Raw genomic sequence first — 24,691 nt, 5'->3', positions numbered from 1 at the left:
ATGTGACAATAAAGGCTTTGTATCCCTGTATTTTACCACTGTATCCTGAACTCTTATTTTACAAAACAAATAGATTAAAGAAAACTGAAGTCTGTGTGTACTTCTTTTCATGTAAATGAAATGTGCTTCTCTGTTATACTGTTTTCTAATAACGTGGTAGCAGCAATTAACTATACTAATGGACCTAACTGTACGCATGTCATTGCTATTCTCACTTCCTTGGCTCTAACTTTTTAAACAGTAGCTAAGTGAACGACACAAATGTTGATTAGCTCGCTACCACGGCAAGAAAAGACCATCATATCAATACTTGTTTTCAACACTAACCTTTGACAGATTTAATTGCAGTATTGATGCAAGTCAAGCAGAACCTTGGTAGCCATAACAATGAATGATCAAATCCTGGTAGGCTTCTGTAGTTCTTGGTAGTGGAAAAGCGTATGATTACCCATTTACCAAGAATTAGCCAAAGATACTGATATAATTCATTTCCCACCACAATTCCAGCAGTGGTGCTGCTGGAATAGAGAGACAGTACAGGAAAGCAGCAGTCAAGTGTTCCCAAGTAAACCATTAAGCGGAGAACACAATCACGTTATAGATGGTGTAGTGAGCTGGATGGATCAAGCTGTTACTCAGCAGGATAATGTAGAGAAGCTAACCAAATGCACCATGCATTGCATCAGTTTGTGTGCAGTTCCAAGTTACCATTGCCAGCTCACATTTCTAGCGGGCAACAAAGCCCCAAGCAGCAATTTGGTCAGTGTTGGATAATGACACCAGTCTTGAAAGCCTACAGAGACAGCTTTGTGTATCCTGTTATGTATATGTACCATTTTCTAGATGGCTGAACTGTATGAAACCAAGTGGTGCATTTGAAACTCATTGCTCAAACTGAAGATCCAATAAAGCAGCCTTTTTTATTGCAGCACACATTTTAAGACACTACATGGACCCACTCCATTGTCAGACCCCGGCCTTGGTCTGGCTGTTGGCTGGCAGTGGCTTGCCCATGTGGATCCCCACTGTGAGGCCAGACTCGTTGCTGGCATATTTCTCTTTGACCTCAGGCTTCAGCAGGAAACCCTTCTCCTTGTCAAAGTAGTCCAAGGGAGCAAAGTACACACTGGCTTCCCCACAGAGGTTTTGCAGTCGTATGCGCCAGCCCTCCAGCATGGAGCTGCGAGATTCAGGAGAACCAGTAGCAGGATCCCAGAAGATCTGAGGGGCAAAAACCTGGAAGCCACAGTAGTTCAGGATCCCGTTCTGCACACAGGGAGGAGCAGCTGTTACCACATGACAGATCATTTCATGCTTGGCTCTGTTTATAGTGAGACCTCACCTGCAGTGGCCACAGTGTGACATTGATGTCACCATTGATGCCAGTGTCACTGTACACAGATTCAGGACAGTCAGTGGTGAAGGACAGCATGGCTTTCTTGTCCTGTACAAAGAGCAAGGAGTGAGCAAAGAGGGAGAGGACACAGCCTGAACACAGACACGTTGGTGGAGCTCTCACCTTGAAGATCCCCTCACTGTACCGCTTCTCCTGTGCGTAGGCACAGCCCAACACACGATCCATCCACCCCTTCATGATTGCAGGAACATATGACCAGTACATGGGGAACTGGGAACACAGGTTTAATGGTCATTTTGATGTGGATACCTGTCAGCCGACCATACACATTTCCAGTCAGGCACTACCTGAAAGATGACAAGGTCTGCCTCCTTGAGCTTCTCCTGCTCTTTTTTGATGTCTTCTGCAAGTCTGCCCTCCTCTGATGCCAATTTGATCTCCTTTGCGTAGCAGAAGTTCTCAGCATCCTTCACTCCATCTGTGACAAAAATCCAGTGTTTGCATCTGAAGAGCAATCAAAGCATTGCTATACCTGCAGAATATTTGTATACCAGTGATGTCCTCAGTAGTAGCAGCAGCTTTGAACTTCATGGCGTACAGGTCAGACACCTCTACAGTGCAGCCTTGAGCAGTCAAGGCTGCCACAGCAGCATCTTTGGCAGCAGCATTGAAGGAGGCAGGGCTCTCATGGGCATACACAATCAGCACTTTCTTGGCTACAAAGCCAAAGAATAAAACAAAACAAAACAAAGCTCCATTCAGCACAGAAACCTTACACTCCTTTGACCAAACAAGTTGCAGCAATTACCAGGAAGAAAAAGTCTTACCCATTCTCGAAACTGGTGCACAACCGTAAATGATGAGTTTTCTGTCTAACTGGTATAACAACAGAAAATGTGTCCATACTGGAGCAAAATACACCTGCTGCTTTTATACACACTTCGAGCACTACTTCACACAGGTGCTGTCAATCAGCAATAAACCTCAAGAGTCAGCCAGCTGGTACTGCAGCATTTTCTCTCAGACCAGTTGGTGGCGGTAATGCTCTATTTTGCTGTTTGCCAACTGCCAATAAACCGTATAAAGAAGTAGAAGAAGAATTTCTCTCAGGTTTCCCATTTTGTATGGAAACTGGTGGAAGTAACTCTGAGATTAACCTAAACCTTCAGCCCAGTTTAAACACAACATGAATATATACTTCATATAATCATAATCATCTTAGTTTCACACACATTTTCTCATGGTGATTGGTGCCCAACTTGGCGAACCAATGATATGCCTTACGCCCTGCGGTCTGAGGACAAAAAAGGTACACACACACACACATACAGCCAAAAATCTGACTTTGAAGGAAAAACTATATCTTGATGGTTAATAGCTCACATTGGTCAACAAAAAAGAAGCAGAACAAACAAAGGTACAATTCTGGGTTTCTTAATCTCTATTTTGAATGTTGCTTGTTTTTAAAGATGCGATGAAGTCTGTTGGCATTTTCAGTGTGCTCAGCATTTATCTGTTCTCATCAGATAAGTATTAGCTCAAAGTTTATGCTCCAGGTGAGGCTTGAACTCACAACCTCAGCATAGCTTAGCCCAATACTTTCATATAAGTACCGCTTGCTAACCGATTGCGCCACTGGAACACATACATAAAGATTTTATTCCTTTCTCCCTTCATTCAACTGGTCTAATGGAAAAAACGAGGGGACAGTAACCACTTGCTCAGTCATTCATAGAAAGAATACTTTACACTATACTATATTGCCACAAATCTCACGCTTGTAGTCTATGTACTATATATAGGATTAATCGATAGATTCATTGTAATAGCAGTCTGGAGCGGAAGGAGCAGCTAGCAGGTCCAGCGGGCATGTGGTGTGGAGGTTAGCCGGTGTTCTGACAAACCATCCTACTTTGGCAAAACATCCTACCGTAAGTAGTTTATGCACATTTCTGCTGTCACAGAGTAATTCCAGCACAAAATTAAGTAGGTATGACAGTTTGCCACTTATGTTTGCCCATCACAGTATGCTTTTAGCTCATATTGATAAAGCCAGGATGGTTTGTCACTTCATTTTACCAGTTAAAGTATGCTTGTAGGTAACATTCACAAAGGTAGCATGGTTTGGCACTTTATTTTACCCGTCAGAGTATGTTTCTAGCTCTTATTAACAAAGGTAGAATGGTTCGCCACTGAATTTTAGCTATTAAAGTATGCTTCTAACTCAGATTAACAAAGATAGGACGATTTGTATGGGCTCAAATTGTGGTCATAAATATTTTGTACTTGTAAATCAGTTTTGTATTTGTAAACTGGGATTTGTATGTGTAAAAAGAATTTGTGTGTGCGTAAAAAAGATTTGTGTTTGGACTTAGCCAAAAAATGCCTGTGAAACTCTCGCACTCAAGTTTCAACTTACAAGTACGAATTTTGACCCTATTTTTCTTCCTTTCATCTGATTGGTCAATGTCATGTCAATCACAAATTTAACTATCCAATCAGAGAACACATGGGTTTGGCTGTCAGAGGGGCGCTTTTTTCAACTGCAGGTCCTTAAAGGGTAATACAGTTTGAAGCTGAAGGATCTCTATATAAATATCCGATAGAAGCTAGGTCCCGTAACGTTCAGCAGTGGTTGAAAGGATAAATCTGTGGTATATCAGTGGTTAGAAATACCATTATTACTTTAGGATTAGTTTAACACAAAGTAAGGGCTGACCCGGGACCATTGCTGTGAGTCACAGTGCTCAGCATAAAGGTCCTTTCACATCGGACGCAGGATGTGCTGTTAATGCTAACTAAAAGCCAAGGATCCAGAATTTGTTGGACTGGCTGCTGAGCTCTGTGGGTTTTTGCAGCAGCTCTACCTGTACTAGAGGCACCTGCTCCTTGTCGTTTCTATCTCAGACTTTATGTGCTCTGCAAGAGTTTCAGATTTTTTTTTTGCTAGCTCTTCAAATGTTCAATAAAAACATGCATGCTAATTCGTAACGAAGAAAGCTTTGTAACTATCCCCACCAGTGAAGACTGTCATTTCCAGAACTGTCATTCCCCCCCATGGTCCGCAGCGCTGTTGAAAAGGTTGTGGAAGTCCCTGTATTAAGCACGTAAACCTGTGACACAAAAATCACCAAACTCGGACCACCACAGACTGTTTTCCTTCATGGTGATGAAGGAAAAAGGGCATGTAAAAGGGCATTTATTCCCTTCAAGGACCTGAAGCTCCATAAAGCACCCCTCCAATAGCCAAACCCATCTGTTCTCTGATTGGATAGTTAAATTTGTGATTGACATGACGTTGGCCAATCAGATGAAAGGAAGAAAAGTAGGGTCAAAATTCATACTTGTAACTTGCAGAGTTTCACACGTATTTTTTGGCTAAGTTCAAACGATTGCGCCACTGGAGCACATGCTCAAAGGTTTTATTCCTTTCTCCCTTCATTCAACTGGTCGATTGGAAAAAACAGGGACAGAAGCAGCTTAGTCAGTCACTCAAAGGACAAACGCTTTACACTACACTATATTGCCACAAATCTCACGCTCGTAGTCTATGTACTATATATAAGATTAATCGATAGATGCATTGTAACAGCAGTCTGGCAAGGGAGGAGCGGTTAGCAGGTTCAGCGGGCACCTGTGGTGTGGAGGTTAGCCGGATAACTCAGAGCCAGTCAGTTAAACAGACCTTTATTTGACGTTAGCAACATAAGACCATACAAGCCAGGTCCCACGGCTCTACCCTGTCCATACATACATGTGCGGGGATCGGTAGTCGCCGGCGCCAGCCAAGCTACAACGGTAAGGTTTCTTTGAACAGCGACACGATCAGCATGTAACGGCCACCACTATACTCCCACACCCACTAGGGGACTCCCCCAACTACAATAATAGTAGGGCAACACCCCCCCCTCCCCCCAGTGGTGCTATAATACAATAAGGGTTGTCACAGCATGCATTAATATATGTGGGGAATCAATTTTTTTTCCTATACATCTATGTTACAAATGCTTTTTTTTTCCAGTCTGTGCACATTTGTTTCAGATCATTTCTGTACCCTTTTTTCATATTTCACTTTTATTCTTTAATTTTCGTAGGTTTTAGTGTAGTTTACTAAGAGATATTGAACTAATTGATAAAGAATTCAAGCATGTGGCAACCAGTGTTGGTCAAGTTACTTGAAAAAAGTAATCAGTAACTAATTACTGATTACTTCCCCAAAAAAGTAATCCCGTTACTTTACTGATTACTTATTTTCAAAAGTAATTAATTACTTAGTTACTTAGTTACTTTTTAAAAACACGATTTACAACCTGAATAGGTGATAAAGAAATAGATCTTTCAGCCCAATTCTACTTTTTCTGCATAATCCATCATACAAAATGTAATCAAATGGAAAAGTCCCTTTTTAAAACTTGTTTTATTAGTTTTAATCTTTTAACTTTATGCATCAAGGAAAAATTTAATTATATGCAACATTCTCTGACTGGAAGAATTTTGTTTAATATTTAAACCTATTTTCTGCATATTCCAGCTCATAAAATATATATTTTTTTGTGTGTTTACACTCAGTCTTTCAAATAGATGCAAGTAAAACACAGCAGAAAATAAATAAAGTCAAAGACAGGCAGTCCTTTTGCTCTATTTTTACCTGTAAAGCAGGAGTAGGGTAGGCGGAGGTTTACCCTGGTGCAGGTGTGCCGCAGCGGTCAGTGGAAGAATCCGAGAGTTTCTCTATGAATTTCCCATTACATCGTAGCGCACTCGGTGCTTGCTTGGAAGTTTAGGGGTTTTTTTCGCTGTAAAAAGAAGTTTTCTTCCCACGCACGATGGACACTAATGTTTTTGTCACTTTTTATGGAATCAAACTCAAAGTAAGGTCAGTACGTCCACGCTTTAAACGCTGCACGCTCATACTCTCTCCCGTACTCGATATATGATGCACTGTTGATCTGCACACAGCTGTTGTCACGAACGTTGCACTCGCTTACGTCACTGTCATGAGACACTCTCGCAAGAAAATCACGGTTTTAGTAACGCAGCGTTCCTACGGGAAAGTAACAGTAATCTAATTACCATTTTTGCAATAGTAATCCCTTACTTTGCTCGTTACTTGAATCAAGTAATCGGATTACAGTAACGTGTTACAAGTAACGCGTTACTGCCCATCTCTGGTGGCAACAAAGTCTTTGTATCCCTGTATTCTACCACTATACCATGAACTTCCATTTAGCAAAACTAAATTAAATGAAAGGAAGTTGAAGTCTGTGTCTACTTTTCATATGAGCTTTGCCTCAAATAAAATTTCCCTCTCTGTTATACTATTTCCCAGTAATGTTTTAGAAGCAGTTAACTGTACTATTTGATTGACTTTCACGCATTTAAATGAGCTATTCTGACATCCTTGGCTCTTACTTTTTAAAAAGCAGCTAAGTGAACTACATATAAATGTTATTTAGCCTTCAGTACAGTTAGTGTGCTTCCACTGCAGCAAGAGGTGATTGGCTTCTACAGTTCTTGGTAGTGGAGGAGCACATGACTGGCTAAATCTTGGTTGAATTTGGTACAAAAAAACTATAGCCGCTCACATGGATTTGCTTGACCAACCGGTGGCAGGGGAATAGAAATGCTTAAAAGCCACCAGTACAAATATTAGAAAAAGGACAAACACAATCTTTAAATATTAAACATGCTTTACTCTTCCTGTGCACTGGCATCACAGTCAGCTGATTTCAGTATATGTGTGGGAGGAGGGAAATGGTGGAAGATCCCACAGTGGCAATAGACATTTTTACCTCACAGAAATTGCAAGAGTGCAACTGCATGTAGGACAGAAGGAACACATACTGCTGAAAGTGTGATCCATGAAGCACCTTTAGATGACTTTTGTGATTTGGCGCTATATAAATAAAATTGAATTAAAGCTGCGTTCATGCTAAACCCAGCCAAAGCCTGTAGTATAGGCAGTGAGGCGCAATAGGGCTTGCAGTCACCTGATCTACAGCAGCGGTCAGGTGTCAGTCTTGCTTTCAACCTTGGTGTACGGTCACCCCCCAAAAAAAGAAAAACCCTAAACACCTGTGTTCCTATTAGAACAGGGATTTTCATTAGCATGTGGAACGATAACCAGCCCCCCCCATCACATTTAAAGCCATACATGACTTGATCCTATATGGACTAAGAACCATCATTACATTGTGGTAGTATACATCATGTTCTAGAGGGATAACATGTATGAAACCCAAGTGGTGCATTTATAACTCATTGCTCAAAGTTTGAATAAAGCAGGCTTTATTTTAAGATCAAGACATTACATGGACCCACTCCATTGTCAGACCCCGGCCTTGGTCTGGCTGTTGGCTGGCAGTGGCTTGCCCATGTGGATCCCCACTGTGAGGCCAGACTCTTTGCTGGCATATTTCTCTTTGACCTCAGGCTTCAGCAGGAAACCCTTCTCCTTGTCAAAGTATTCCAAGGGAGCAAAGTACACAGTGGCTTCCCCACAGAGGTTTTGCAGCCGTGTGCGCCAGCCCTCCAGCATGGAGCTGCGAGATTCAGGAGAACCAGTAGCAGGATCCCAGAAGATCTGAGGGGCAAAAACCTGGAAGCCACAGTAGTTCAGGATCCCGTTCTGCACACAGGGAGGAGCAGCTGTTACCACATGACAGATCATTTCATGCTTGGCTCTGTTTATAGTGAGACCTCACCTGCAGTGGCCACAGTGTGACATTGATGTCACCATTGATGCCAGTGTCACTGCACACAGATTCAGGACAGTCAGTGGTGAAGGACAGCATGGCTTTCTTGTCCTGTACAGAGAGCAAGGAGTGAGCAAAGAGGGAGAGGACACAGCCTGAACACAGACACGTTGGTGGAGTTCTCACCTTGAAGAGGCCCTCACTGTACCGCTTCTCCTGTGCGTAGGCACAGCCCAACACGCGATCCATCCACCCCTTCATGATGGCAGGAACAGATGACCAGTACATGGGGAACTGGGAACACAGGTTTAATGGTCATTTTGATGTGGACACCTGTTAGTTGACCACAAAGACACTTCCAGTCAGACACTACCTGAAAGATGACAAGGTCTGCCTCCTTGAGCTTCTCCTGCTCTTTTTTTATGTTATCTGCAATTCTGCCCTCCTCCCATGCCAATTTAATCTGATCTGCATAGCGGTCTGCTGCATTCTTCACACCACCTGCAACAAAAATTTAGTGTTTGCATCTGAAGAGCAATCAAAGCATTGCTATACCTGCAGAATATTTGTATACCAGTGATGTCCTCAGTAGTAGCAGCAGCTTTGAACTTCATGGCGTACAGGTCAGACACGTCTACAGTGCAGCCTTGAGCAGTCAAAGCTGCCACAGCAGCATCTTTGGCAGCAGCATTGAAAGAGGCAGGGCTCTCATGGGCATACACAATCAGCACTTTCTTGGCTGCAAAGCCAAAAAAATAAAAAGAGAGTTCCAGTCAGATCACAAACATACAAATATTTCACATTGTTCAAAATAAGAGACCAAACAAGTTTCAGCAGTTACCAGGAAGAAAAAGTCTTACCCATTCTCAAAACAACAGTAAATGATGAGTGTTCTCTCTAGCTGGTATAATAAGAGGAAAAAGGTGCCCATACTGAAGAAAAACACACCTGTTGCTTTTATACACACTTCGAGCACTACTTCACACAGATGCTGTCAATCAGCAATCAGCCTCATGGGTCAGCCAGCTGCTACTGCGGGATTTTCTCTCAGGTTTCCCATTTTGTACAGAAACTTGGGCATAACTCTGAGATTAACCTAAACCTTCAGCCCAGTTCACACAAGATTCATTTATAAGTCATAGTCATCTTAGCTTCACTCGTTCTACAGTGCCGTCATGTGGTCAAAGTGTCCTTTCAGTGTAGGAGCTATGGTACATGGTTTAAGTCACCATAACGTACCTTCTTCTAGAAAGTTGGTTCTGTTCATCTGGATGGTTTGTTTATAGTGGAAGGAACCTTTTGTCAGTCGTCCATGTGAGCTTATTGGTCAGAATCGGCTGATTTGAGGTTTTTCCAACATTAGAAACGCACCTTTGCACAATGTCTGAACGTTCCATCACTTACTTGCAATGGCCATGAGGTCAGTCAGTACGTATGAATATGCAAATTGTCATGACCATAGACCAAGAGCATATTCGCAGCGAGATAGTATCTGCAACCACAGCACCATTACTCGGTTCCCATTTCAGATCAGTTCAATTCAATTCAATTCAATTCAATTCAATTCAATTCAATTCAATTCAATTTTATTTATACAGTGCAGTTTTAAATATTCTGGGAGACACAAGTCAGCCTGCAGTCTCAGAGAAAATAGCTCTAATAGGGTGATATGGTACTAGAAAGTCACTGAGTTAAGATGGGGCCTGATTATTGAAGACCTTGTATATAAGGAGCCAGATTTTGAATTTGGTTCTGGATTTAACAGGTAGCCAGTTAAGGGAAGCCAATATAGGAGAAATATGCTCTCTCTGTCTACTCCCTGTCAGTGCTCTTGCTGCAGCATTTTGGATCAGCTGAAGGCTTTTCAGGGCGTTTTTAGGACAACTTTTCAAACTCTTCAAACTCTTCTTTTATCTCAAGAATTCTTGAGATAAAAGAAAGGTTGGAGATTGACCTGTAACTAGCTAAGTAAGAGAGTAAGAGATTACTTTTTAGGTAATAGTTTAACTACCGCTAGCTTGAAGGCCTGCGGTATAGAGCCGATTATGAGAGATGGGTTGATCATATTTAAGATTGAAGCATAAATTAATGGCAGGATTCTTGGAGCAGTCTTGTAGGAATGGGGTCTAAAAGACACATTGATGGTTTGGAGGAATTAATTACTGAAGTTAACTCAGAAAGATTAATTGGAGAAAAAGACTAAATGAATACAAATTGCACTGAAATTCGATGGATATAATATTACGTCTGTGAGATGATTAAAGTTTTGTTTGTAAAGAAATTCATGAAATCATTTCTAGTTATCATTAAAGGAATGGTTGGCTTAACAGAGCTCTGAATTTTTGTCAGTCTGGCTACAGTGCTGAAGAGAAACCTTGACTCCGTGCTCAAACCAGCGTTCCTCCCTGTCCAGGATGTGTACATCCTCATCACTGAAAGAGTGTCCACTGGCCTGTAGGTGTAAATAGACTGCAGAGTCCTGGCTTGACGAGGTAGCCTTCTGTGTTGTGCCATCTGCTTCGTCGGAGGTTGTTTGGTTTCTCTGATGTATAAATCCTGGCAATCCTCCTTGCACTTAACAGCGTACAGTATATTACTCTGTTTGTGTCGAGGGACCCGATCCTTGGGGTGGACCAATTTTTGGTGCAGCGTGTTTTGGGGATAAAAAGTAACCGAGACGCGGCGTTTAAGAGGAAATGTGTCTCAACTGTTCTGATACTCCTGACACATACGAGATCACTAAGGGTTTTTGCTTAGGCAACAGTTGTCCTTCTCTCCTGGATTGGTTGGAGCTTTCTTTAGCCCCCTGGTTTGAGCGGGGAGTCAAGGAGGCCATTTACGTGAAAAGGGAAAGACCATCTCTGAATCGAGGAGGGGGCCTAAGGGTACATCTTTTGCCATCTTACAATGCTGTGATTGCAGCCATTCCCCAACTGTCTGTGAATGATACTCATGGCCATTGATCAGTGGGCTTTGATCAGTAAGCTTTTATCAGTGGTTACTGATCAATCGTCATGACAATTTGCATATTAATGATCAAGGAACTGACCTCTGTGCAAATGTACTGTTTATAAGCTGGGGAAACCTGCAGTCAGCTGAGACTGAAGAAGTCACTTGGAAGAGTGACGAAATGTTTCTCCCATTGAAAACACTACGTTCAGATGAACAGAATCAACCTTTTGGGATTTACTTACCTGGATCATTGAGCGTGCATCAAGAGATTTCTAGTTTGTTGTTTAGGAGCTGACACAGTCTCTAAGGGGATGGGGTTTGGAGGATAACAGGAAAAGAGAAGCTGCAGAGAGGCATGTAAGACTGCAACTCTGCTTCCTGGTCCCAGTGCTGGATAGTCACATTTTGGGGGTTTAATCAACTTGGCCAGATTTCTAGAAATGAGAGCTGCTCCATCCAAAGTGGGATGGATGCTGTCTTTCCAAACAAGACCAGGTTTCCTCCAGAAAGTTTCCCAGTTATCTATAAAGCCCACATCATTTTTTGGACACCACTCAGACAGCCAGCAATTTAAGGAGAACATGTGGCTAAACATGTCACTGCTGGTTGGGGAGGGGAATAGAGAAAACTACATAATCCAACATCGTTTTGGCAAAGTTACACACCGATTCAGTATTGATTTTAGTGACTTCCTATTGATGTAACCGAGTATATCATTATGGGATATGGCATATATCTATAAGTTTTTAATTAAATTTTCTGACAAGCTACACAAAAACTCCACCGTATGTTGCAACAAGAACAGGAAGCTCTGCCACAAAGAGAGCACCACCCTTTCAACCTGGCACCAGCTTTTCCCTTCAATGGCCCCTCAACTCCTCTTGAAGCTGAGTCAAGCGGTTCTCTTTTTGAAGAAAGCAGACAGTAGTGCTGTCAGTAGCATTTGCCTACATGAGATTTGTTATTTTCTCAAGAAACAAGGACACATTTTTTTTCCTTGAGCATTTATCTATTGGCATTGGGTAAAAAAATTAGCTTGAACACTCTGCTCCAGGTGAGGCTTGAACTCACAACCTCGGCATTGCTCTGCCCAATACTGTCATATAAGTACCGCGCGCTAACCAATTGCGCCACTGGAGCGCTGAAAAAAAAAAAGCCATTCATGGACCTATAATAAATCAAAGAAAAATTAATGAACAAATGAGTACTAGGCTTGAGATAGGCTGGCAGCCTGTCTAGGGTGTGTACCGCCTCTTCTTCTTTGTTGTGTATTTTTGTCATTCAAGGACCATGGACATAGAGCCACAACATTGGCTCTGATACTATCATACATGCACTGATTGGAGCACCACAAGAAAGGGTGTACCCCGCCTCATCTTAACGCTTAAAGTACAAGATACTTGGTTATAACTCAGCATACAAATAGGCTGAATTATTCAACAGTCTGTTCATTTGGTATATATTGCATATTTTCCTATTTCATATATGGGTGTTAGCCAACACAACCTTTGTAGCAGTAACCTACAAGAGTTTTTCTATCATAAATGTGGAGAAGCATGAAGCCACTGCTCCAGGTGAGGCTTCAACTCAGCATTGCTCAGCCAAATACTGTCATATAAGTACCGCGCGCTAACCGATTGTGCCACTGGAGCTGCATTCAAATCTGGAGCATTCATGTACCTCTTTACAAAATTAAGGAGAAATAAGAAATTTCACACTATAGGATATAAAATGGACTGTACAACAGGCCAGTTTCGTATTTAGGATGTACCCTACCTCTTGCCCAATGGGAGTTGGGATAGGTTCCAGCCCTGAATCGGTATCAGTTGGTGGATGGAACAAAACCAGAAAATGTATTGCAGAAAAATGAAATTTTGGATGTAATTGGACCCAGTGTTTTTAGGCTGCCAGCTTCAGGACAACTATTTCTAATTCTCTCAAAGAAATCTTATGTTGGAATTTTGTACATACGAAAGTTAAAATGTTTTTAGATGTGTCATTTTTGGCCTTCTTTCGACCACTACTGAAAGGTAATGGTGGTACTGGCTGACCACACCTTCATATTTTAAAGTGCCACATTTCCCCTCTGCTCACATGCTGAAAATTACTTGGTAATCTGAGCTCCTCCCTCCCCTTGATGAAAAGCACCAACATTCCCCACAATTCCAGCAGTGGTGCTACTGGTAGAGAGACAGTACCTGTACAGGAAAGTAGTGCCAAGTGAACCATGAAGGTGACGACACCATCACATTCTAGATGGTGTAGTGAGCTGGATGGATCAAGCCATCACTCAGCATGCTAATGCCACACATTGCATCAGTTCTTTGTGTACCATTGCCAGCTCACATTTCTGGTATACAGGCCCAAGTGTCAATTTGGTCAGTGTTGGAAAATGACACCAGTCTTGAAAGCCTACAGAGACAGCTTTGTGTATCCTGTTATGTATATGTACCATTTTCTAGATGGCTGAACTGTATGAAACCAAGTGGTGCATTTGAAACTCATTGCTCAAACTGAAGTTCCAATAAAGCAGCCTTTTTATTGCAGCACACATTTTAAGACCAAGACATTACATGGACCCACTCCATTGTCAGACCCCGGCCTTGGTCTGGCTGTTGGCTGGCAGTGGCTTGCCCATGTGGATCCCCACTGTGAGGCCAGACTCGTTGCTGGCATATTTCTCTTTGACCTCAGGCTTCAGCAGGAAACCCTTCTCCTTGTCAAAGTAGTCCAGGGGAGCAAAGTACACAGTGGCTTCCCCACAGAGGTTTTGCAGTCGTGTGCGCCAGCCCTCCAGCATGGAGCTGCGAGATTCAGGAGAACCAGTAGCAGGATCCCAGAAGATCTGAGGGGCAAAAACCTGGAAGCCACAGTAGTTCAGGATCCCGTTCTGCACACAGGGAGGAGCAGCTGTTACCACATGACAGATCATTTCATGCTTGGCTCTGTTTATAGTGAGACCTCACCTGCAGTGGCCACAGTGTGACATTGATGTCTCCATTGATGCCAGTGTCACTGTACACAGATTCAGGACAGTCAGTGGTGAAGGACAGCATGGCTTTCTTGTCCTGTACAGAGAGTAAGGAGTGAGCAAAGAGGGAGAGGACACAGCCTGAACACAGACATGTTGGTGGAGCTCTCACCTTGAAGATCCCCTCACTGTACCGCTTCTCCTGTGCGTAGGCACAGCCCAACACCCGATCCATCCACCCCTTCATGATGGCAGGAACAGATGACCAGTACATGGGGAACTGGGAACACAGGTTTAATGGTCATTTTGATGTGGATACCTGTCAGCCGACCATACACATTTCCAGTCAGGCACTACCTGAAAGATGACAAGGTCTGCCTCCTTGAGCTTCTCCTGCTCTTTTTTTATGTCTTCTGCAAGTCTGCCCTCCTCCCATGCCAATTTAATCTGACCTACATAGCAGTCCTCTGCAGTCTTCACACCACCTGCAACAAAAATTTAGTGTTTGCATCTGAAGAGCAATCAAAGCATTGCTATACCTGCAGAATATTTGTATACCAGTGATGTCCTCAGTAGTAGCAGCAGCTTTGAACTTCATGGCGTACAGGTCAGACACGTCTACAGTGCAGCCTTGAGCAGTCAAAGCTGCCACAGCAGCATCTTTGGCAGCAGCATTGAAAGAGGCAGGGCTTTCATGGGCATACACAATCAGCACTTTCTTGGCTGCAAAGCCAAAAAAATAAAAAGAGAGTTCCAGTCAGATCACAAACATACAAATATTTCACATTGTTCAAAATAAGAGACCAAACAAGTTTCAGCAGTTACCAGGAAGAAAAAGTCTTACCCATTCTCAAAACAACAGTAAATGATGAGCGTTCTCGCTAGCTGGTATAATAAGAGGAAAAAGGTGCCCATACTGAAGAAAAACACACCTGCTGCTTTTATACACACTTCGAGCACTACTTCACACAGATGCTGTCAATCAGCAATCAGCCTCATGGGTCAGCCAGCTGCTACTGCGGGATTTTCTCTCAGGTTTCCCATTTTGTACAGAAACTTGGGCATAACTCTGAGATTAACCTAAACCTTCAGCCCAGTTCAAACACAAGATTCATTTATAAGTCATAGTCATCTTAGCTTCACTCATTCTACAGTGCCGTCATGTGGTCAAAGTGTCCTTTCAGTGTAGGAGCTATGGTACATGGTTTAAGTCACCATAACGTACCTTCTTCTAGAAAGTTGGTTCTGTTCATCTGGATGGTTTGTTTATAGTGGAAGGAACCTTTTGTCAGTCGTCCATGTGAGCTTATTGGTGAGAATCGGCTGATTTGAGGTTTTTCCAACATTAGAAACGCACCTTTGCACAATGTCTGAACGTTCCATCACTTACTTGCAACTGGCCATGAGGTCAGTCAGTACGTATGAATATGCAAATTGTCATGACCATAGACCAAGAGCATATTCGCAGCGAGATAGTATCTGCAACCACAACACCATTCCTCGGTTCCCATTTCAGATCAGTTCAATTCAATTCAATTCAATTCAATTCAATTCAATTCAATTCAATTCAATTCAATTCAATTCAATTTTATTTATACAGTGCAGTTTTAAATATTCTGGGAGACACAAGTCAGCCTGCAGTCTCAGAGAAAATAGCTCTAATAGGGTGATATGGTACTAGAAAGTCACTGAGTTAAGATGGGGCCTGATTATTGAAGACCTTGTATATAAGGAGCCAGATTTTGAATTTGGTTCTGGATTTAACAGGTAGCCAGTTAAGGGAAGCCAATATAGGAGAAATATGCTCTCTCTGTCTACTCCCTGTCAGTGCTCTTGCTGCAGCATTTTGGATCAGCTGAAGGCTTTTCAGGGCGTTTTTAGGACAACTTTTCAAACTCTTCAAACTCTTCTTTTATCTCAAGAATTCTTGAGATAAAAGAAAGGTTGGAGATTGACCTGTAACTAGCTAAGTAAGAGAGTAAGAGATTACTTTTTAGGTAATAGTTTAACTACCGCTAGCTTGAAGGCCTGCGGTATAGAGCCGATTATGAGAGATGGGTTGATCATATTTAAGATTGAAGCATAAATTAATGGCAGGATTCTTGGAGCAGTCTTGTAGGAATGGGGTCAAAAAGACACATTGATGGTTTGGAGGAATTAATTACTGAAGTTAACTCAGAAAGATTAATTGGAGAAAAAGACTAAATGAATACAAATTGCACTGAAATTCGATGGATATAATATTACGTCTGTGAGATGATTAAAGTTTTGTTTGTAAAGAAATTCATGAAATCATTTCTAGTTATCATTAAAGGAATGGTTGGCTTAACAGAGCTCTGAATTTTTGTCAGTCTGGCTACAGTGCTGAAGAGAAACCTTGACTCCGTGCTCAAACCAGCGTTCCTCCCTGTCCAGGATGTGTACATCCTCATCACTGAAAGAGTGTCCACTGGCCTGTAGGTGTAAATAGACTGCAGAGTCCTGGCTTGACGAGGTAGCCTTCTGTGTTGTGCCATCTGCTTCGTCGGAGGTTGTTTGGTTTCTCTGATGTATAAATCCTGGCAATCCTCCTTGCACTTAACAGCGTACAGTATATTACTCTGTTTGTGTCGAGGGACCCGATCCTTGGGGTGGACCAATTTTTGGTGCAGCGTGTTTTGGGGATAAAAAGTAACCGAGACGCGGCGTTTAAGAGGAAATGTGTCTCAACTGTTCTGATACTCCTGACACATACGAGATCACTAAGGGTTTTTGCTTAGGCAACAGTTGTCCTTCTCTCCTGGATTGGTTGGAGCTTTCTTTAGGCCCCTGGTTTGAGCGGGGAGTCAAGGAGGCCATTTACGTGAAAAGGGAAAGACCATCTCTGAATCGAGGAGGGGGCCTAAGGGTACATCTTTTGCCATCTTACAATGCTGTGATTGCAGCCATTCCCCAACTCGCTGTGAATGGTACTCATGGCCACTGATCAGTGGGCTTTGATCAATAGGCTTTAATCAATAAGCTTTGATCAGTGGTTGCTGATCAATTGCTGATCAATCGTCATGACAATTTGCATATTTCTGCCAGAAACTGCTCAGGATTTTCTATGAGTCTGTTGTGGCCAGTGCGATCCTCTATGCTGTTGCATGCTGGGGGAGCAGGCTGAGGGTAGCAGATGCCAACAGACTCAATAAACTAATCCGTAAGGCCAGTAATGTTGTGGGGATGGAGCTGGACTCCCTCAAGGTGGTGTCGGAGAGGCGGATGCTGTCCAAGATAAAGACAATGTTGGATAACACCTCCCACCCACTCCATGACATGCTGGTCAGTCACAGGAGCACGTTCAGTGAGAGACTGAGATTACCGAAAAGCACCACTGAACGACACAGGAAATCTTTCCTGCCTGTCGCCATCTCCCTGTACAACGCATCCACTTAACACACTGGTTACTGCTACAACTACACATGTTTCTTTTCCAGCTATTTATTAATGAGTGACTTATGTATATATATATATATAAACACCCAGCACGCCCCTGCGGGCGGTTTATCCTTCAAGCTCGGGTCCTCTACCAGAGGCCTGGGAGCTTGAGGGTCCTGCGCAGTATCTTAGCTGTTCCCAGGACTGCGCTCTTCTGGACAGAGATCTCCGATGTTGTTCCCGGGATCTGCTGGAGCCACTCGCCTAGCTTGGGAGTCACCGCACCTAGTGCTCCGATTACCACGGGGACCACCATTACCTTCACCCTCCACATCCTCTCGAGCTCTTCTCTGAGCCCTTGGTATTTCTCCAGCTTCTCGTGTTCCTTCTTCCTGATATTGCTGTCATTCGGAACCGCTACATCGATCACTACGGCCGTCTTCTTCTGTTTGTCTACCACCACTATGTCCGGTTGGTTAGCCACCACCATTTTGTCCGTCTGTATCTGGAAGTCCCACAGGATCTTAGCTCGGTCATTCTCCACCACCCTTGGGGGCATCTCCCATTTTGACCTCGGGACTTCCAGGTTATACTCGGCACAGATGTTCCTGTACACTATGCCGGCCACTTGGTTATGGCGTTCCATGTATGCCTTGCCTGCTAGCATCTTGCACCCTGCTGTTATGTGCTGGATTGTCTCTGGGGCATCTTTACACAGCCTGCACCTGGGGTCTTGCCTGGTGTGATAGACCCCAGCCTCTATGGATCTTGTACTCAGAGCTTGTTCTTGTGCTGCCATGATTAGTGCCTCTGTGCTGTCTTTCAGTCCAGCTTTGTCCAGCCACTGGTAGGATTTCTGGATATCAGCCACCTCCTCTATCTGCCGGTGGTACATACTGTGCAGGGGCCTGTCCTTCCATGATGGTTCCTCGTCTCCCTCCTCTTTCTTGGGTTTCTGCTGCCTGAGGTATATATATATATATATATATATATATATATATATATATATATATATATATATATATATATATATATATATATATATATATATATATATATATATATATATATATATATATATATATAAATATATACATTGTACTATTCTTAGTTAGTGAATTGTCTGTCTTGTTAATGTTGGTTTATGTTGGTTTATAATGGAGCACTGTAACAAAAAACTAATTTCCCCCAGGGATCAATAAAGTATTCTGATTCTGATTAATGATCAAGGAACTGACCTCTGTGCAAATGTACTGTTTATAAGCTGGGGAAACCTGCAGTCAGCTGAGAGTGAAGAAGTCACTTGGAAGCGTGACGAAACGTTTCTCCCTTTGAAAACACTACATTCAGATGAACAGAATCAACCTTTTGGGATTTACTTACCTGGATCATTGAGCGTGCATCAAGAGATTTTTAGTTTGTTGTTTAGGAGCTGACACAGTCTCTAAGGGGATGGGGTTTGGAGGATAACCGGAAAAGAGAAGCTGCAGAGAGGCATGTAAGACTGCAACTCTGCTTCCTGGTCCCAGTTCTGGATAGTCACATTTTGGGGGTTTAATCAACTTGGCCAGATTTCTAGAAATGAGAGCTGCTCCATCCAAAGTGGGATGGATGCTGTCTTTCTAAACAAGACCAGGTTTCCTTCAGAAAGTTTCCCAGTTATCTATAAAGCCCACATCATTTTTTGGACACCACTCAGACAGCCAGCAATTTAAGGAGAACATGTGGCTAAACATGTCACTGCTGGTTGGGGAGGGGAACAGAGAAAACTACACAATCCAACGTTGTTTTGGCAAAGTTACACACCGATTCAGTATTGATTTTAGTGACTTCCTATTGATGTAACCGAGTATATCATTATGGGATATGGCATATATCTATAAGTTTTTAATTACATTTTTTGACAAGTTACACAAAAACACCACCGTATGTTGCAACAAGAACAGGAAGCTCTGCCACAAAGAGAGCACCACCCTTTCAACCTGGCCAATGGCCCCCTCAACTCCTCTTCAAGGTGAGTAAAGCAGTTCTCTTTTTAGTTAGTTAGTTTTACTGGATCTCAGTGCTGCATTTGACACAGTTGACCACAACATATTACTCAAACGACTGGAGAACTGGGCAGGTCTTTCAGGAACTGTACTAAACTGGTTCAAAACATACTTAGAAAACAGGAAATACTTTGTATCAATAGGTAACTTCACATCTGAGCAGACAAGTATCACATGTGGAGTTCCCCAAGGTTCCATCTTGGAACCCCCTCTGTTTAACATTTACATGCTCCCACTGGCACAGATTATAAAGAACAACAAAATAAACTACCACAGCTATGCAGATGACACACAAATATATATCACAATGTCACCAGGAGCCCGAGGCCCTGTACAGGCTCTTGGTAAATGCATTGAGGAAATTAATGACTGGTTGTGCCACAATTTTCTCCAGCTAAACAAAAACAAAACTGAAGTAATAGTCTTTGGTGCCAAAGAAAAACGATTACAGGTCACCAGAGAACTTCAATCTATACACCTAAAAACCACAAACCAGGCGAGAAATTTGGGTGTAGTGATGGATGCAGACCTAAACTTAGAAAAACATATTAAGACAATAACAAAGTCAGCTTACTATCACCTCAAGAATATTTCAAGGATAAAAGATCTGATGTCTCAACAGGACCTGGAAAAACTAGTCTATGCATTCATCTTTAGTAGGCTTGATTACTGTAACAGCATCTTTACAGGTCTACCTAAAAAATCAGTCAGACAACTACAGCTCATTCAGAACTCTGCTGCTCGAGTCCTCACTAAGACCAAAAAAGTGGACCACATCAGTCCAGCTCTGAGGTCTTTAAACTGGCTGCCTGTCCGTCAGAGGATAGACTTTAAAGTTCTGATGCTGGTCTATAAAGCTCTGAATGGTTTAGGACCAAAATACATCAGTGACCTCCTGACCCAGTATGAACCTTCCAGATCCCTCAGGTCATCTGGATCCGGTCTTTTATCAGTTCCCAGAGTCAGAACCAGACACGGAGAAGCTGCATTCAGCTTTTATGCTCCTTATATCTGGAACAAACTCCCAGAAAGCCTCAGATCAGCTGAAACACTCAGTTTATTTAAATCCAGGTTGAAGACTCACCTGTTCTCAGCTGCATTTGAATAAAGCACCAAATCCACACTTTAAGCTTAAATTTCAAAACTAACATTTTAACTACTGATTTTATCTACTGTTCTGATTTTATCTGTTTTGATTTTATATACTGTTTTGTTTGTTTGTTTGTTTGTTAATTAGTTTGTTTGTTTGTTTGTTTTAATCAATTTTAAATCATGCTTTTTTTATTTGTTTTTGTTTCTAATGTCTCTGTAAAGCACTTTGAATCACCTTGTTGTTGAATTGTGCTATACAAATAAACTTGCCTTGCCTTGCCTTGAAGAAAGCAGACAGTAGTGCTGTCAGTAGCATTTGCCTACATGAGATTTGTTATTTTCTCAAGAAACAAGGACACGTTTTTTTTTTTCCTTGAGCATTTATCTATTGGCATTAGGTAAAACAATAGCCTGAACACTCTGCTCCAGGTGAGGCTTGAACTCACAACCTCAGCATTGCTCTGCCCAATACTGTCATATAAGTACCGCGCGCTAACCAATTGCGCCACTGGAGCTCTGAAATAAAACACAATTCATGGACCTATAATAAATCAAAGAAAAATTAATGAACAAATGAGTACTAGGCTTGAGATAGGCTGGCAGCCTGTCTAGGGTGTGTACCGCCTCTTTTTGTTTGTTGTGTATTTTTGTCATTCAAGGACCATGGACATAGAGCCACAACATTGGCTCTGATACTATCATACATGCACTGATTGGAGCACCACAAGAAAGGGTGTACCCCGCCTCATCTTAACGCTTAAAGTACAAGATACTTGTTTATAACTCAGCATACAAATAGGCTGAATTATTCAACAGTCTGTTCATTTGGTATATATTGCATATTTTCCTATTTCATATATGGGTGTTAGCCAACACAACCTTTGTAGCAGTAGCCTACAAGAGGTTTTCTATCATAAATGTGGAGAAGCATGAAGCCACTGCTCCAGGTGAGGCTTCAACTCTCACCCTCAGCATTGCTCAGCCAAATACTGTCATATAAGTACCGCGCGCTAACCGATTGTGCCACTGGAGCCTCATTCAAATCTGGAGCATTCATGTACCTATTTACAAAATTAAGGAGAAATGAGAAATTTCACACTACTGGATATAAAATGGACTGTACAACAGGCCAGTTTCGTATTTAGGATGTACCCTACCTCTTGCCCAATGGGAGTTGGGATAGGTTCCAGCCCTGAATCTGTATCAGTTGGTGAATGGACCAAAACCAGAAAATGTATTGCAGAAAAATGAAATTTTGGATGTAATTAGACCCAGTGTTTTTAGGCTGCCAGCTTCAGGACAACTATTTCTAATTCTCTCAAAGACATCTTATGTTGGAATTTTGTACATACGAAATTCTAAATAGCTAATGAGTTAAAATATATTTAGGTGTGTCATTTTTGGCCTTTGAGTCACCACTACTGAAAGGTAATGGCTGACCACACCTTCATATTTTAAAATGCCACATTTCCCCTCTGCTCACATGCTGAAAATTACTTGGTAATCTGAGCTCCTCCCTCCCCTTGATGAAAAGCACCAACATTCCCCACAATTCCAGCAGTGGTGCTACTGGTAGAGAGACAGTACCTGTACAGGAAAGAGGCGATGAAGTAGTGCCAAGTGAACCATGAAGGTGATGACACCATCATGTTCTAGATGGTGTAGTGAGCTGGATGGATCAAGCCGTCACTCGGCATGCTAATGCCACACGTTGCATCAGTTCTTTGTGTACCATTGCCAGCTCACATTTCTGGTATACAACAAAGCCCCAAGTGTCAATTTGGTCAGTGTTGGATAATGACACCAGTCTTGAAAGCCTACAGAGACAGCTTTGTGTATCCTGTTATGTATATGTACCATTTTCTAGATGGCTGAACTGTATGAAACCAAGTGGTGCATTTGAAACTCATTGCTCAAACTGAAGTTCCAATAAAGCAGCCTTTTTTATTGCAGCACACAGTTTAAGACCAAGACATTACATGGACCCACTCCATCATCAGACCCCGGCCTTGGTCTGGCTGTTGGCTGGCAGTGGCTTGCCCATGTGGATCCCCACTGTGAGGCCAGACTCTTTGCTGGCATATTTCTCTTTGACCTCAGGCTTCAGCAGGAAACCCTTCTCCTTGTCAAAGTAGTCCAAAGGAGCAAAGTACACAGTGGCTTCCCCACAGAGGTTTTGCAGTCGTGTGCGCCAGCCCTCCAGCATGGAGCTGCGAGATTCAGGAGAACCAGTAGCAGGATCCCAGAAGATCTGAGGGGCAAAAACCTGGAAGCCACAGTAGTTCAGGATCCCGTTCTGCACACAGGGAGGAGCAGCTGTTACCACATGACAGATCATTTCATGCTTGGCTCTGTTTATAGTGAGACCTCACCTGCAGTGGCCACAGTGTGACATTGATGTCACCATTGATGCCAGTGTCACTGTACACAGATTCAGGACAGTCAGTGGTGAAGGACAGCATGGCTTTCTTGTCCTGTACAGAGGAAGGAGTGAGCAAAGAGGGAGAGGACACAGCCTGAACACAGACATGTTGGTGGAGCTCTCACCTTGAAGATCCCCTCACTGTACCGCTTCTCCTGTGCGTAGGCAAAGCCCAACACACGATCCATCCACCCCTTCATGATTGCAGGAACAGATGACCAGTACATGGGGAACTGGGAACACAGGTTTAATGGTCATTTTGATGAGGACACCTGACCGCAACGACATTCCCAGTCAAACACTACCTGAAAGATGACAAGGTCTGCCTCCTTTAGCTTCTCCTGCTCTTTTTTGATGTCTTCTGCAAGTCTGCCCTCCTCTGATGCCAATTTGATCTCCTTTGCGTAGCAGAAGCTCTCAGCATCCTTCACACCACCTGCAAATAAAGCTAATATTTACAACTGAAGAACAATCAAAGCATTGCTATACCCGCAGAATATTTGTATACCAGTGATGTCCTCAGTAGTAGCAGCAGCTTTGAACTTCATGGCGTACAGGTCAGACACCTCTACAGTGCAGCCTTGAGCAGTCAGAGCTGCCACAGCAGCATCTTTGGCAGCAGCATTGAAAGAGGTAGGGCTCTCATGGGCATACACAATCAGCACTTTCTTGGCTGCAAAGACAAGGAGAATAGATTAATTTCCTACTCTGTCAAGAATATTTTAATCACACACTATGAAAAAAAAAAAAAAATTTACAACCTCCAATGTTTAATTTAAGTAACAATAACAGCAATCATGACCACAGAGAAGAATGGGGAGGGATAAAAGAGATACTTACCCATTTCACAGCAAGCACCTGACTATGCCTGATCAGCCTTGCAAGTGGCAAGTAGGTTGTTGAGAAAGCTGCTACTAGTGGAAGGCTTGGCATGGTAGTTTTATATACCTTCTAGCTCTCGTTACTTCAGGTGCTGTCCATCAGCAATCAGGGTCATCAATCAGACAGTTGGCTGATTGATGTCTGGCTCTGAGTATCACTGAATTGGCTCGATAACAGCTAATAGTATTATTAGTATAGTATTAGTATTAGTATTTCAAGAGGTGTCTTACCTTGAGAAATGCAAATATATAAATTAAAATACTATTTCGGTATCTAAGGCAGATAACCTAAGCAAGAAGTATGCTTACATGATGTACATACTGTGAATGCCTGCTTTTGAAACCTTAATAAAAATAAATAAATAAATTAAAAATAAAAAAAAAGAGAAATGCAAATATACAATTACCTAGCAGAACACAGGAACTGGACTGTACTTCATAGTTGGCAAAAGGTGCAATTAAAAAAAAAATCATGTTAAATGCAAAGTAAAATGATCAAAGTCAGAAGTGAAAAGTATTGTATAGAAACAGATAAAAACACAGTGACAACTTAATTGGGAAAACAGTACAAGGGGAAGGCATTTGTATTCATTACTAAATAAAACTGGCACCCTACTCTATCAAAGGACCAGTAGAAGGAAGCATAGTCTTAAACAGAAGCCCCAGTTACACCACCAACCTGTTCATGTGTCTAACCGTTTTTCCCCACTCGGCGACACACCCGCCGGGGGTCAAACTCTGGTAATTGGTGATTCTGTTCTCAGACATGTGAAGCTAGAGACAACCATAGTCTATTGTCTTCCAGAGGCAAGAGCAGGCGACATTGAAGGAAATTTAAAACTGCTGGCTAAGGGTAAACGTAAATTCAGTAAAA

The 24,691-nt window shown here is 42.4% G+C and overlaps 4 protein-coding genes and 2 non-coding genes across 6 annotated transcripts; all 6 read right to left on the bottom strand.

Annotated features, from left to right (window-relative positions):
• Window positions 1-901: 901 nt before the first annotated feature.
• Window positions 902-2,287, bottom strand: LOC146568711 (NAD(P)H dehydrogenase [quinone] 1-like). The gene is made up of 6 exons (XM_085283415.1): window positions 2,185-2,287; window positions 1,909-2,073; window positions 1,705-1,835; window positions 1,520-1,627; window positions 1,343-1,444; window positions 902-1,266 (listed from the first exon to the last, which is right to left on the bottom strand). Exons 1-6 carry the CDS (start codon window positions 2,186-2,188, stop codon window positions 967-969), a joined length of 810 nt encoding a protein of 269 aa, XP_085139541.1. The 5' UTR covers window positions 2,189-2,287; the 3' UTR covers window positions 902-966.
• Window positions 2,288-7,622: 5,335 nt separating this feature from the next.
• Window positions 7,623-8,995, bottom strand: LOC146568710 (NAD(P)H dehydrogenase [quinone] 1-like). Its single transcript, XM_085283414.1, has 6 exons — window positions 8,913-8,995; window positions 8,627-8,791; window positions 8,426-8,553; window positions 8,239-8,346; window positions 8,062-8,163; window positions 7,623-7,985 (listed from the first exon to the last, which is right to left on the bottom strand). Exons 1-6 carry the CDS (start codon window positions 8,914-8,916, stop codon window positions 7,686-7,688), a joined length of 807 nt encoding a protein of 268 aa, XP_085139540.1. The 5' UTR covers window positions 8,917-8,995; the 3' UTR covers window positions 7,623-7,685.
• A 3,055-nt stretch (window positions 8,996-12,050) lies between these two features.
• Window positions 12,051-12,144, bottom strand: trnai-uau (transfer RNA isoleucine (anticodon UAU)). The gene is made up of 2 exons: window positions 12,107-12,144; window positions 12,051-12,086 (listed from the first exon to the last, which is right to left on the bottom strand). It is a non-coding gene; the product is annotated as a tRNA-Ile (tRNA).
• A 1,379-nt stretch (window positions 12,145-13,523) lies between these two features.
• LOC146568708 (NAD(P)H dehydrogenase [quinone] 1-like) lies at window positions 13,524-14,903 on the bottom strand. Its single transcript, XM_085283413.1, has 6 exons — window positions 14,820-14,903; window positions 14,534-14,698; window positions 14,333-14,460; window positions 14,148-14,255; window positions 13,971-14,072; window positions 13,524-13,894 (listed from the first exon to the last, which is right to left on the bottom strand). The coding sequence occupies exons 1-6, from the start codon at window positions 14,821-14,823 to the stop codon at window positions 13,595-13,597; spliced, it is 807 nt and encodes a 268-aa protein (XP_085139539.1). The 5' UTR covers window positions 14,824-14,903; the 3' UTR covers window positions 13,524-13,594.
• A 6,032-nt stretch (window positions 14,904-20,935) lies between these two features.
• trnai-uau (transfer RNA isoleucine (anticodon UAU)) lies at window positions 20,936-21,029 on the bottom strand. Its single transcript has 2 exons — window positions 20,992-21,029; window positions 20,936-20,971 (listed from the first exon to the last, which is right to left on the bottom strand). It is a non-coding gene; the product is annotated as a tRNA-Ile (tRNA).
• Window positions 21,030-22,438: 1,409 nt separating this feature from the next.
• LOC146568706 (NAD(P)H dehydrogenase [quinone] 1-like) lies at window positions 22,439-23,885 on the bottom strand. The gene is made up of 6 exons (XM_085283412.1): window positions 23,777-23,885; window positions 23,445-23,609; window positions 23,242-23,372; window positions 23,062-23,169; window positions 22,887-22,988; window positions 22,439-22,810 (listed from the first exon to the last, which is right to left on the bottom strand). The coding sequence occupies exons 1-6, from the start codon at window positions 23,778-23,780 to the stop codon at window positions 22,511-22,513; spliced, it is 810 nt and encodes a 269-aa protein (XP_085139538.1). The 5' UTR covers window positions 23,781-23,885; the 3' UTR covers window positions 22,439-22,510.
• Between the last annotated feature and the right edge of the window lie 806 nt (window positions 23,886-24,691).

The sequence above is a fragment of the Mchenga conophoros genome, linkage group LG8 (assembly GCF_057382185.1).
Source record: "Mchenga conophoros isolate Kocher_MC1m ecotype Shallow Benthic linkage group LG8, M_conophoros_male_GT1.1, whole genome shotgun sequence".
Lineage (NCBI taxonomy): Eukaryota > Metazoa > Chordata > Actinopteri > Cichliformes > Cichlidae > Mchenga > Mchenga conophoros.
The sequence above is the reverse complement of the archived record's forward strand: the minus strand, read 5'-3'. Positions and strand labels throughout refer to the sequence as shown.

What these genes read in the sequence shown, in the direction of transcription:
- LOC146568710 (XM_085283414.1), bottom strand. An exon ending in CAGACCTTGTCATCTTTCAG is followed by an intron (nt 8,347 to 8,425) that starts GTAGTGTCTGAC and finishes CTGTGTTCCCAG; the next exon opens with TTCCCCATGTACTGGTCATC. An exon ending in TCACACTGTGGCCACTGCAG is followed by an intron (nt 7,986 to 8,061) that starts GTGAGGTCTCAC and finishes CCCTGTGTGCAG; the next exon opens with AACGGGATCCTGAACTACTG.
- LOC146568706 (XM_085283412.1), bottom strand. An exon ending in TACTACTGAGGACATCACTG is followed by an intron (nt 23,373 to 23,444) that starts GTATACAAATAT and finishes CTTTATTTGCAG; the next exon opens with GTGGTGTGAAGGATGCTGAG. An exon ending in ACAGTGAGGGGATCTTCAAG is followed by an intron (nt 22,989 to 23,061) that starts GTGAGAGCTCCA and finishes TCCTCTGTACAG; the next exon opens with GACAAGAAAGCCATGCTGTC.
- LOC146568711 (XM_085283415.1), bottom strand. An exon ending in TACTACTGAGGACATCACTG is followed by an intron (nt 1,836 to 1,908) that starts GTATACAAATAT and finishes TTTTTGTCACAG; the next exon opens with ATGGAGTGAAGGATGCTGAG. An exon ending in TCACACTGTGGCCACTGCAG is followed by an intron (nt 1,267 to 1,342) that starts GTGAGGTCTCAC and finishes CCCTGTGTGCAG; the next exon opens with AACGGGATCCTGAACTACTG.
- LOC146568708 (XM_085283413.1), bottom strand. An exon ending in ACAGTGAGGGGATCTTCAAG is followed by an intron (nt 14,073 to 14,147) that starts GTGAGAGCTCCA and finishes CTCTCTGTACAG; the next exon opens with GACAAGAAAGCCATGCTGTC. An exon ending in TCACACTGTGGCCACTGCAG is followed by an intron (nt 13,895 to 13,970) that starts GTGAGGTCTCAC and finishes CCCTGTGTGCAG; the next exon opens with AACGGGATCCTGAACTACTG.